We start from the raw sequence: 13,323 nt of genomic DNA, 5'->3' as shown, positions 1-13,323 counted from the left end.
CACTACAGAAAAGGTTGGGGTTCCCAGACCCTGAGTTTCAACATTGAGGCAACACAGCAAAGATGGGGAGGCCTGCCTGGCATGGAGCAATACCCAAAGACCCAGAATGTGCAATAAATGCGCTTAGAGCATTAGTAGAACCCCCCAGAATGAGCATTCATATCTTTCTGCCCCACCCCCAGGGGCACATAGGTTTTGGCCCCAAATCTGCAGGGGGTGGGGGGGGGGGCCTATGGCAGATGCTGAAACAAAGCCCGGCCAGTGGCGCACTCACTGCACCGTCTGCGCATGCGCACAGCCAGCGCCGCACCGACGTTTCCAGATCGCCTTTCTCTCTTATGCCTGGCGGTCCTCCAACCTAGCTTGATTGGAAAGAATCAAAATGTCGGCACATGTCCTTCCCCCTATGACGACACCAAGACCATAGGTAGCCAATCACCAGTTACCGGACAACCGGAAACACCACCTGTTTTGATCGACGATTCGCTCGTCAAATAATAACCCTAGTTCTCAGTTACAGGCAGCGGCAGAGCTCCAATAGGCAGTCAGCAGTGGGGCGTGACCCGTTGGTCATAAAGGCGGGGCTGGGGTACGCGAGGTTTGGTTGTACGCGCGCTCTTTCTCTCGCTAGCCCCGTGCAGAGGCCGCTGAGGAAACTCGACGTCCAAGGCCCGGCTTCCCCCGCTCCCCTCCCGAACCATCGCTTCCCCCCTCCCGCGCGGCACCGACCCCCGCTCCCCCTCACTCCACCCCGTCCTCTCCCCGAGCAGCGCCCGGAGACCGACTCAGCCGCCGCGGGGAGAGAGCACCGCAGAGCCGCCAAGGTAAGCGCGGCCGGGGTCTCCAGGCCTCGAGGGGAGCGCGGGCCCGGCGCTGCCGAGTGAGCGAGAGCGGGCCCCGCGTGTATGGGCCTAGTGTGGGGGTCATCACCCGGCCCGAGCCAGTGTTTCCTGCGTGGGCTGCTCCCCATCCTCAAATGGCGGTGCCGTTGATTCCCGCTCGGCCCGGGGGCTTTGAGTTCCTGGGGTTCAGCCGAGATGGGGAGGGTCGGGTGTATCCCCCACCCCGGGCCGCTCCGTTGTTTGGAGAGCGGGCCTCCCCCCGGTCCGGAGTATTCTTGGCTCCTCTCTCATCTCAAGTGGGGGATGCCCGGGGCCCTGCAGGGTAGTTCCGGCCCCAGGACCGTTAGTGAGACTGTTATTGGGCCGTAGGGGTGGGTATGCCAGTCTGTGAGGGGGCTGAGGGGTGATGTAGAGCCTTAAACGGGCCCTGTCCCGCTCTCACGGTGGGGGCGAGGAGGCCTGCTGCGAGGAGCCCAGATTTGTTGAAGGCGCTGGGGTGATGGGCCTGCAGCACCCTGGATCCTGTGACCGTATCTGACTCTTTGCGGGGAGGCTCAGGGGGTTGATCTCGCTTAGTGTTGTCTTCGGAGGCGGAAGAGCAGTGCTTTAGGCGGAAGTGATGTCCAGTACTTGATTACTCTGGCGCTGCGTGCTAAGCAGGTCTTCCACTCTCTCCTAGATGATGCAGGGCAGTCGTGGCTACAACAGGATGGAGCAGCAGAACCACGCTCCCAGGAGGCACCCCCAGTACCAGATGAACCCCTACCCGCAGCACTACATCATGGAGGACGAGCCGCTGTCTCCCACCAACGGAGAGGAAGAGGAGGAGCCCGTCCCCAGCGTCAGTAAGTCTTTGGCGTCTACCGCCTGCAAGTGCTTGCTCTGTTCGCTTCTAAGTTCACATCTGGACTCTTTTTATTTTATCTTATCCCGCCTTTTGATCATCCACAAGCCCCCTGCTGACCTCATCAGTGGGTTCTTATATGATCACAAGTGTTTTAAAGTCTAGCTACGTTATGCCTCTGAAAGTGAGCATTTTCTCACAGACCGGGTGTCATTTTGATCCCCGTGGTTGTTGACATAGAATTCGATAAGATGCAGGTAATGGTTTTATTTTAGAACCTAAAGTCCCCAACAAACCTGCTTTTCTTCTGCCCATTAGATGATGGTCTCACTATAGACTTGACCAACTTCCGGAAACCTGGAGAAAAGACGTACACTCAGCGCAGTCGACTCTTTGTGGGGAATCTGCCCCAGGACATCACAGAGGAAGAGCTGAGGAAGCTGTTCGAGAAGTATGGGAAGCCTGGCGAGGTCTTCATCCACAAAGACAAGGGCTTCGGATTTATCCGCCTGGTGAGTAACTAGCACTGTTTAGCCCTTCGAATTGCACACTGTTTTAAATGGCTCATTAAGGGTTTGTGCTGTGGAGCCCTGGATACTGGTGGACACGTAACGTGCATGCTGGTTCAAATGTAACTCCTCGGAAAAGGTTTGCACTTTTGTTGCCCATGAATGGTGTTTTCTATTGTCCATTTCCGTGCCAGATTCAAGATGCGTTTAGGGTACGTATTGGGCAGTTGAGAAGTTTTGGATGAGCGTGGTCTTGTACATGCCAAATTCCTGTTTAAGTGCCCGTGTAGCTCGTTGATAGCCCGTTGGTTTCATGGAGGTTTTTAGTGGGCACTAAGGAGTTCAGGTGGTACATGTAATTGTGGCATTCTTGGCAAAGCCGCTTTACAGCGTTTCACCAATGTCGAGATGGATTAAAGTTTGGTAGGGGCGCCACGATTGCCATTTAACTCCTCTAAGAGCCTAGAGTGAAGACTGTTCATTATCTCGGCTTACGACCCGACGGCTTCGACACCTAGCAACAAAAGCATTTCCAAAGCTAACCGGCTTTAGCAACGCCTATTTGCTTTATCAGTGTATTTCAGCATTGCATGGACATGATCAAGGCATCCAAAATTAGATTGACTATTTCCTTTAGCAGGCAGTGTCAAACTTACTAATCATGATAGACCTTTTGCTCACCTCTCAAACAGAAGGCAGTCTAGTCTGTCTGATTGCAATTCATACTTGTGACTTGCAAGTTACACACTTGCCTGCTGCAGGCACTCAACCCTCCGAGCTATCCGCTAGCTAGAAGTAAACGAAGGTTTTTACTGGCCTTGTGGGGCATAAGGATGATCCGGGTTCTCCAGATCGTGGCCATAATATTGAATGCATTCCCGTGGCTGTAGGTCCAGACGCAAGTTAGGATGGAACTGAGGCACTTTTTCAAATACGGTGTAGACATTGATACTTAGTGCTTACTGAAAACTGTCGGATGCATGGTAGGGATAAGGACGCCTCTTCCGGGATCTGCTCTGTCTGATTTAGAAGGCTGAGATTGTGATCTCTCTTGGGACCTTTTTGGGATAGTTCTGCTCTGACCCAGCATTATAGCTTTCTGCTGTAAACACTCGGCATGTAGGAAGGCGGTCCGAAGAACAGCCAGTTGAAACAGCCTAAGTCTTTTTTGAAATCTTGGTGCATCCTTTGCCCCCTGTCTGGATCATGTGTATGAAAGTGGGGTTCCAACCACGTTTTGTTCAGGAAAAGTGGCCACCACAGCAGACACGGGCACAAAAGGAGTGCACCGGGACGTCACCTATTTGCCACAGAGTTCTTTGCTTGACCCATCAAATAATTGGTTGACTGGGTATTCATGTCCCTTTGCACACATTACTCGACTCCTCAGAATAACTTGGCCGTTCTAATGAAATGTTTCTTGTTTTCAGGAAACCCGCACTCTGGCTGAGATAGCTAAGGTTGAGCTCGATAATCTGCCATTGCGTGGCAAACAGCTTCGTGTTCGCTTTGCCTGTCACAGTGCAGCTCTTCAGGTCCGCAACCTGCCCCCGTTTGTCTCCAACGAGCTGCTGGAGGAAGCCTTCTCCATGTTCGGTTTGGTGGAGAGAGCTGTGGTCATCGTGGATGATCGAGGGAGGCCCACCGGCAAAGGCATCATTGAGTTCTCTGGGAAGCCAGCTGCCAGGAAAGCCTTGGACCGATGCTGCGATGGTTCCCTCCTCCTAACAACGTGAGTTTTGTTTCATGCCCGGTGTCGTTCAGGGGGCATATAGTGGGATTGAAATGAAGGGGTCCGGAATGTCTAAAATGTCGTTGCTATCTCCTCTTGCTGCAGGTTTCCTCGTCCAGTCACAGTTGAGCCAATGGAGCAGTATGACAACGAGGAGGGATTACCAGAGAAACTCATCCCCAAAAACCAGATGTTTCACAAGTGAGTAGCCTTTTTGATTTCTGTCGTGGCGCCTTCATTGAAAGCCGGATAGTTGGCCATGGTTCTCTTATTACTTAGTCTTAGTGTTTTGTTCTTGGACAGTGGCTTCCAGGGTCCTAGCCCATTTGAGCAGACCGGCATGTTGATTGTATTTTGAGCGCTGCATTCCAGGTTAATGATGTTATGCAGACTTCTCAATTATTGCCATATCTATCATAAAACGATAACGAACTTTGTGCACCAGTTGAGTTCCGGGCTCTTGGGACACCTTATTTAGCAGAAGTACACATTACGTTTGGACTGACCACAACGCCTCCGATCAGAGTGGACCGCTGACTAATTTCAAAATGCTTTATTCGGTATGTATGAATACAACCATATAGCAACATAAAATAAAAACATATTTATATCAATTTTGGTTAGCCAAATCATGGCATTTGGCAAACCAAAATTGATATAAATGTTTTTATTTTATGTTGCTATATGGTTGTATTCATACATACCGAATAAAGCATTTTGAAATTGCACCGCTGACTTAACTGTTGGTTGAGGGGGCCTTGGTTCTAAACCCAGAAACTACTCCCAAAACAGATTATTCCCCTTTAAACCAATAACCAGATTTGGTCCCATATGACTGCATTGACTGGTTTGTGTGGGAAACACTTTAAGCGTGTTAGCTCTACCTCTGTAAGCCTTTGTGGATTCACTGGATTCCGTGCACACCACACCTTACTTTGGTATAGTATATACAGAGCCAGGTTCATACACCAGCTTCAAGTTGATTATGGGAAACTGAAATAAAATAACTTTGGAAAAGCCAGTGGGTCTGAAAATGGTGGTCAGCTTTTTAATTTTCAGTGTGACTTGTTTTGGCATCGTTTTTGTAAAACTATTGGTGTTGGAGATGACACCCGTACCATTGTAACATTGTTGTTGGTCTCAAAAAAGCACACAATAGTTTCTGGCCCTGAACCAACTATGTGCTGATATGCTACATGTGAAAGAGCATAATGCTGTCACTCATTGCGAAGCCTGCCTACAGATCTAGAGAATTTTAATTAACACAAAATGTCTTGGTGAGCGCCTGACCTAACTGGTGGCCCAAATATTAGTCTCAAAAGTGCACCCATAGTATGTCCTTGCATTAACCGCATGCACGCTAGCGGGTTTTCCCGCTGCGCGCTGAAAATTCGAAATTCGCGGGTTACGTGACAAAGCCAGCTCGTCATGCGCACAGCGCAGGTAACTCCCATGACTAGCTGGCTTTGTCAGCAGCATCAAAGGGGTTAAGTGTAGATATACACCTGCCATGAATTTACAGAAGTAGGCCAAGAAATGGTACCCCTTGAAAATATTTGAATGACGTTTTAGCATGGGCAGATGTGTGTAGATTTGCTAATCAATCATTTGTAGAGCACGATATTCACCCATCAGTCTGAAGGCGCTGAGTGGGACTGCTCCTACTGCTTGAACAGCCAGGTCTTGAAGTCTCCTGGAGGTCACCAGGTCTTGGGTCTGTCGCAGGTGGAGGGTGTTCCACGTCTTGGTGGCAAAGTGGGACAACCAACTGCCGCCGGTGGATGTTCGGTAAACATGAGAAACGGGGACAAGCTGGCGGGTAAAGTGTGTAGAATGTGAGTCGTTTGTGGAATGTTGGTCCAGTGTTGTGGAGTGCTTTGTGAGCGTGGGTGAGGAGCTTAAAGGTGATCCTCTTGTTGACTGGGAGTCGTGCAGGTCTCTCGTGGATAGTGATGTGGGCATGGCGGGGGATGTCGAATGAGGCAGGCGGATGCGTTCTGTATGCATTTAAGTCTTCTTTGGAGTTTGACTATGATTCCCGTGTAGTGCGTTGCCGTAGTCCAGCCTGCTGCTGACCAGGACCTGGGTGATAGTCCTGGTTCCGGTGGGGTTCCATCTGTAGATCTTGCAAAGCATGCAGAGGGTGTTGTAGCAGAAGGTGGAGACAGTGTTTACTTGCTGGGTCATTGACAGTGAGTCAATGAGGAATCCCAGGTTGCATGGTTCATGAGTGGGTGTCTGGCCACTGAGTCGTCCCAGGCAGAGGGTGTGAAGCCGAGGAGGAGGGCCTCCATCCTGTCAGTTTAGTTTCAGGTGGCTGTGCATCCGTTCTGTGATGGCTGTCATTCCTTGGTGTAGGTTGATTTTGGCGGTGGTGGGATCCTTGGTGAGGGAAAGGATCAGCTGGGTGTTGGTGCATGAGACTATGTTGAGGTCGTGCGATCAGACCAAGGTTTGTGAGCAGTGCCATGTAGAAGTTGAAAATGGTCTGGCTGGGGGATGATCCTTGGGGTACGCCGCAGGTGATCTTGGTGGATCGGAAAAGGGGAGGCAGACTGTTCTGCCTTTGAGGAAGGATATGATCCAGTCTAGGGTTTTGTCGTGGATCCCTGTCATGCAGTAGTGCGTAGGATATGGTGGCACAGTGCAGAAGACTGCCAAGGGGTCCAGGAGGCTGAGGTTTCGCTATTGTCCAGCATGGTCCAGATGTCGGTGGCGGCGATTAGTGGTTTTGATGCCGTGGTTGCTGCGGAATCTAGATTTGGATGGGTCCAGGATACCTTTAAGCTGGTCAGCTGCCTGACCGTTTTCTCAATGACTTTTGCAGGGAGATGGACCAGAAGTTCTTTAGGTCCTTTGGGTTTGCCATGGGTTTCTTGAGTAGGGTGTTGATCTCCAAGTGTTTCCAGCTCTCCGGGAAGGTGGTGATCTCTAAGGAGCTGTTGATGATATGCCGGAGCTTGGGTGTGAAGATGGTGCCTGCTTCAAGCTGTTGTGAATGTCTGATCTTGCTGTGAAAGCAGGTGGCTAAGGAGTCGCATAGGTCTTGCGACGGTGGGATGTTGCTGGAGCTGAGGTTGGCGAGTTCTAACGATGTTGAAGAGCCATTTGCTGTTGGAGTTGTTGTGTTCCTTGAAGGAGGTCCTTTTCAAGGTTCTAATGAGTTGGTGGTGCTTGCAGCTGGAGGGCTGGAGGACAACCACGCAGCCCTCCAGCTTGGAGTCTTGGGCAAGTCTGCTTGGATGCCTGGAGGTCTTAGGTGAACCAGATGGCCCTCCTGTCGGTGCTTTTGTTTGAGGGTTTCCTGATTGGTGCGAGGGTGTTGGGGCAGTCGTCGCTCCGTTGCAGGCGGCTGTGTCGGTTGGTGGGTCTCGGGTGAGGGTGATTAACTGGTCTCCGGTGACATTGCTCCAGCTGCAGTGGGGGATTCGTTGTGGGTGGTTGTGCATGTAGATTTGCTCATACGCAGGGGAGTGTCCAAGTTAATTTTCCCTTCAACCATCTGGAGCTGTTGGGAAAATTGAGTATGTACCAGTGTACAGTTGGAGGTCCAAGAGACGAACACTGGCCAGACGTTCCCTAATTGAGATTCCAATGAGGTACCAGGCCCTAAAATCGCTCAACATGGCCCACCTTCTCGTACCACAGGAGTGTTGGGTAAGTCTGCTGTTCCGCTGCACATGAAGCCCTGCTCTCCATGCCAGCAATACTGCCCGGGTCACCAGAGGCAGGGAATTTGGGAGCTGTAAAGCATAGTCTGTAGATGAGGAAAACCAAGAGTAGAGAGCTCCGGGCGTAGGCTGAGTCTGACCAGCTCCAGGACTGGTAGATTTATGAAGCAACCTGTCCAATGGACAAGTAGATTTGTTTTAAATTAAATTCCACACCCCTGGCTTTTACAGGAATACCATGTGACCGCTTTAAAGTAGACTAAATAAATGGGTGGATCGCATTGTAGCCAGCAAAGTGAATTCTTGCCAGTCAGTAGCCGCTGCTTGTGCAAGGGCTAACTACTACTCAGTCACCCGTGCAGTTACAATCCATACAAAGTTCCTCAAACAACTAGTGGCCAAGTATTCTTTTGGCGTTCTCCCGTCTTTTTGTTAATTTGTCTTGACCTCTTCAGTTACCCCTCTTACCACTACAAATGTTTCCTTGTTGTATTTTGTGTGCTCCTAGGTTATCCCGCCCTTATTTTATTTAACTGCACATAACCTTCGAATCCAATGTTTGCCTTTAATTCAATAGTGAGATTTGCATGTTCTTGATTGCGTTTAAATTCAATGGTGAGATTTGCATGTTCTTGATTGCGTTTAACTTTTGTTTCCATTGATATTTGCCTTGCTCCTGTAAATCGCTCTGATACCTCTGGGTCTAGCCAGCGCTATATAAAACCTTATGCCTAATCCAGGTAGGGTTGACTTCCAGCCAATTTAGCTTTCAGTTTAGGCTTAATCTGCATTAATGTTGGACTGCACTAGGCAGTATTTTATTAATTTCCACACTTATTGAGCGTGGCCTTTTCAGGTTGTTGCAAAAAAAGCTAATGCCAATTCGCAAGATCTTACTGCAGATGTGAAGTCTGCCCATTGATTTGCTCCACTGTCCATACATTGCTTGATTTTGAGTCAATATATTTTATTGCCGGTCTTGTTTTGTACCTTCCCTGGAGCATAACACCTCTACTTGTCTTTCCACTGTTCACTTTCAGGGAACTGGTTTTTCTTAAGCACTCCACAATTGTTTTCTCTGGCTGCCCCCTTGTGCTCTTCCTTGTTATCCCCTTTCCCTTGCTACACGTTGCACATCAGTGGGCATCTCTTGTTCGCCTACCTCTGGTTCCCACCTGCCCAATCATTAATGAACACCTGCAGCGTATTTTTAATTGTTGCTTTCGAGCTCAAACTTACCAATCTGCTGTCTGCCCTCTTGACTCAGTAAATAATGAAGGAAAGCATGTTACACCTCCTGGCTGCATAAGTGCCTTCTAGTGCATTTGAACATCAGGGGTATGAACTCACACTGCACTGTCCTGACCAGGTAGCACGCCAAAAGCAGTTGGTCCCATAGGCTTTTTGCTTTGTCATTGCTTGTGAACACCAGTGATTGTGAACTATAAGCCCTTGTTCAGCCCATAACTTACGGGAACACTTGTCTCTATTGATGCTTTGCAGGGAGCGGGAGCAGCCTCCTCGCTTTGCCCAGCCTGGCTCATTTGAGTACGAGTATGCCATGCGGTGGAAAGCACTGATTGAAATGGAAAAGCAGCAGCAAGAGCAGGTGGACAGGAACATCAAGGAAGCACGAGAAAAGATGGAGATAGAAATGGAGGCTGCGCGTCACGAACACCAAGTCATGCTGATCCGTCAAGGTTGGTGCTTGCTGTAGTTTTATCTTTTCTGAGGTGAGGTTTGGGACTGGCTTTCATCCCTTTAACATGCAATTTTTTTTACAGATCTGATGAGGCGTGAGGAGGAACTAAGGCGAATGGAAGAGCATCACAATGCAGAAATGCAGAAGCGCAAACAGTATGAGCTCAGGTAGGATATCTTTATCACACATACAGGTAGCAGACCCTGGGCATGTCCGTGTTGTACATAAACCTTAAGTGGAACACAACTAAAACATCATTTTTAGCCTCCTAATGGCCACTTAATCTCCCCACGACGTTAGACCGTGCCTTTGTTAATTGTTTGTGTATTTGTAGAATTGAGGAAGAGCGCAGACGACGTGAAGACGAAGCTAGGAGACAGCAAGAGGAAATGATCAGGCGTCAGCAAGAAGGTTTCAAGGCTAGCTTCGCTAACTCGGTAGGGGTGAATCCTGTTATGCTTGACTCTTGCATAATTCAGTAGTTTTGTGGGCTTGGTTCTCAAAGAACAATCTACCTTTTTTGTTTTGTGAAACCCCAACTCGCATAGTACCATAGCACTTTCATGGACTTCTTTTCTCATACCCATGTTTGTTTCCTTACAGGAGTCTGGCTATGCAAGCGCCCAAAGCGCCCTAGGAGGTGGCAGCATGCATTCAATGCAAGGCCATGCACTTGGCCCAGATATCCCTAGAAGCAGTTCAGGATGGGAGGTGAGTTCTCAATTTTGCTCTGTATTGCTACCCAGTATATAGCTTGGGATTTGTATTTTTTTTTAATCTTGGATCGACAAGATGGTATGGAAGCAGTCTGTGTATGAGCAGCTAATAGTGAAGAATACTTGCGTTATATCTCAGTCATTGCAAGACTGAAAAGCTTAGTATTCCACACAGTTGAAGGTTTGGTAACCTTTCTGAAAAACTTTAAGGCCTGCCCTGTTTAAGTGAAGTAATAACAGATTGCCTTGTTCAATTGTGCGTCTCCTAGGTCCCAGGTCCCCAAAGCAAAGGCACGGCGCACCTTTGTGTACCATGTCTGAATGCAATATATGCAAGTCACTCCAACAGCCCTAAGGCAGGGTGCATTATATCCAAGGCCATTGGAATTATGTGGAATGGTTGAGTAAATTATTCAAGTTACAGAAAGGTGACAATTTTTTTCTTTCCAAAAGACCTTCCACTGCACTTGCAATATGTTGCTGCCTTACCAACTTTTAACCGTTTGTTTTTGTTAGGGTCTGCAGATTATGCAACAGGTGGATTTATGACACGAAACAATTATTGCAACCTCCGTCTTATTGCCCTAGTGATCTGATTATATTACATGTGCAGACATATCTACATAAGCTGACGTCCCCCTGTGGTGTCAACGTTGATTCTCGAGTACTTGTACCACTGGTCACTAAGAATTCCCCAGCTACATGACTGCGGTGAGCTTCGGGTTGTAAAATAGTCACACTGGCATATCATGTTTGTGAGAAGGTGGCCTGATATGCGGTGCTCACTATTCTAGTGAACACTATGTATCAGTCCAGCAACCCTTATTGATGATTGGTTGTAAGTCAACCTTATAGACCAGCTATCCTAGTAGCGTGGATACGAGCAGTCTAAGGCTAAAGACTCGAGAGGGCGCGTTAAGCCAGCTGTTTACCACACATATACCCCTTGAATACCAAGTGAAAGGACACCACACAAGTGTTATGAAAATAAACAGTTATTTATTTAAAGATCACAACAGCCCTGTACTCTTTATGAGGACAGGGTACTAAGCACAAACCAAAACTCTTACAAAAATACTTAAGTTAGCACAGTATGTACAAATGCCCGAGGGGCACGGAAAACCATATACTCTGAAAGTGGAATGCGAAATTCCTAGCAGGTAAGTACAGTACTAATAGCTTTTGGAATCGCTAGGACTTGACTAGGGAATCGTTAGATTACTTCTAGGAGGCCTAGGGGACTCGGGTGCAGTGTGTGCACTCTCACGCGAGATGCGGGACAAAAGTCTATGGTAGCTAGGAAATAGAAAGTTGGTGTTCTCGGGTGAACCCGACCTGGTAGGGAGAAAACGAAAGTAGATTCTGACCCTTGGATAGTGAGGCTATGCTGGGGCACCGAAATGCCGAAGTTACCTAGCCCAGGGGCTGCAGCTGCATAGGTCTGAAAAGACGTCGGGAATCCTCGTAGACGGACCAGGAGCCGGAAGAAAAGATGCTGGCCGGTGACCAGTGAAGAAAGTTCAGTCGGATCCAAGCCTGGATCTTGAAGATAGATGACACCTGAAAGCAGAGGGGACCAAGTTCGAGACTACTAGCCAGTAGTCAGTGGGCACCAGGAGGGCACCGGATGGTAGCCACCTCGACTAGGTGAGTGGGTGACGCTTGACTCGAAGATCTCACGGACCAGGAGGCGTTGTCGGCGACCAGGATGGAGGATCGAGCTGTCCCACGAAGATAGAAGCTGTCGGCGTCGCTGGACCCAGGATTGGGCAACAAAGCCTTGGCAAATTCAAGCCCACGCGGTGGACCTAAAATGGCGTCTGGAGTGGACCAGGAGGGTCCGGGGTGCCTCTCTTGAAGAAGGAAGCAAAGGCCAGCCTGGAGCAACCAGACCAGCAGTCGTGAAGTCGTTGGGCGTCGTTCAGAGGGCCACAAGCCAGCCGGCTAGTAGCCAAACAACGCGGTGCACAGCAAACAGCAGAAGGGCCCCACGCAGATCGTGGAGATGCAGGGGGGCTGATCTTGGGTGCTGGAGCTGCGCAGGGTCGGGGCTTCTCGGACCCCAAAGCACTCACCAGTGGAGGACACGGTGGGCTTGCAGTAAAGATGTCGTGCAGTCTTGGCGATCGTCGGTCCCTTGAGGTCTCGTCGCACTCACGGTTCTCAGCTGGGCTGTAGAGGTGAGTAGAGGTCAGAGGTGCCAGGGAAGCCGGGTCTCGTCGAGCTGGGTCGTCGGATTCGTGATGAAGGACTTGCAGCAGACCGCAGTGTTCTTTAGGATGGTGCCTGCGGATGCAGGGTGACTACTCCTTAGCCACAAGGGAGAATCTTGAAGAAGAAATCGTGAAGTCCTTTCGAAGAAAGTGGTATCTTGATTCCAAAGATGATCTAATTTTAACAGGGGGCCCGCTCCCATCTTTATACTAAAAAAGGGGGCTGACCCGGTGACTAGGTCCTGCCTATGGGTGGGACTAGGTGGGGGGTGGTTACACCCCTCAGCCATGCCGGACTTCCCCAGGCCAGGGGCTGGTGTGCCCCTGGAACTGGTTCAGACCGGCCTATGCGTAGTGAGCACCGGGGTGCCACTCAGCAGTCACCTTCCTGTAAAGCCCTGCCTACCCAGGATACACAAAACCATGTCTGGGACGGTGCTAGCACCGCCCCTGACAGGAAACCCTTTGTCCAGGCTCCCCTCGCTGGAAGGACTCCCAGCTGCAGGGGGTCAGACTCGTGTCTGTGGTGGCAGCATCCATTTTGTGGAGCTGAGGCTTCAGTTAACTTTAACCGGGGTTCACAGTTACATACATGTCGTGTCCCTCTAGAAGGGTGGAATGCTAACCCCGTCGCCAGAATTGGCGAGGGGTTAGTATTCCAATTCGTATGACACCTTACTCGACATGTTTTGATAAAGCAATACCAAAGATAGCATTTAACCGCGAGGATTATAATGCACTTAAGAGTATATGGTATGCGATATCATGGAACAGCTATTAGGACTTGATTCCGCAAGCTGTAGACAGGCTCAGCTCATGCCAGAGCACCATCTCACACGATTCCAAGCACTCTGCCTTCAGGATTGTCAAGGCCTGCCATAGGAGTGACTGATAGGAATCTGTGTGTCCATTTTAGGGTTAGGTATAGGTATACTACACCTACAGCAAAGGGTGATTACACGACTTTGCCCCAGCTGTCATGCAGCCAGTTGTGTCAAATTTAGGAGGCCAGCCAGGGGTGGCATAATACATGCTGCAGCCCCTGGTAGCCCTGGGTACACCTATGCCCTGAGTTACAGGGTCTGATAAGGTGG

The 13,323-nt window shown here is 49.6% G+C and overlaps 1 protein-coding gene across 2 annotated transcripts in view; it reads left to right on the top strand.

Moving 5' to 3' along the window:
• The first annotated feature begins 580 nt into the window (after positions 1-580).
• The window catches only part of NONO (non-POU domain containing octamer binding), a 36,445-nt gene continuing 23,702 nt past the window's right edge, over positions 581-13,323 (top strand). Inside the window, exons 1-9 of one of the 2 annotated variants that reach the window (XM_086918267.1) lie at positions 581-824; positions 1,522-1,687; positions 2,005-2,198; positions 3,626-3,927; positions 4,033-4,128; positions 9,102-9,298; positions 9,383-9,467; positions 9,635-9,737; positions 9,904-10,011. In XM_086918267.1, coding sequence (XP_086774393.1) covers positions 1,522-1,687; positions 2,005-2,198; positions 3,626-3,927; positions 4,033-4,128; positions 9,102-9,298; positions 9,383-9,467; positions 9,635-9,737; positions 9,904-10,011 — 1,251 coding nt within the window. In that variant the 5' untranslated portion in view covers positions 581-824. The remainder of the gene's footprint in view (positions 825-1,521; positions 1,688-2,004; positions 2,199-3,625; positions 3,928-4,032; positions 4,129-9,101; positions 9,299-9,382; positions 9,468-9,634; positions 9,738-9,903; positions 10,012-13,323) is intronic. The other variant, XM_086918268.1, reaches the window with a different exon arrangement.

This window comes from Lissotriton vulgaris, chromosome 4_1 (assembly GCF_964263255.1).
Source record: "Lissotriton vulgaris chromosome 4_1, aLisVul1.2, whole genome shotgun sequence".
Lineage (NCBI taxonomy): Eukaryota > Metazoa > Chordata > Amphibia > Caudata > Salamandridae > Lissotriton > Lissotriton vulgaris.
The sequence above is the reverse complement of the archived record's forward strand: the minus strand, read 5'-3'. Positions and strand labels throughout refer to the sequence as shown.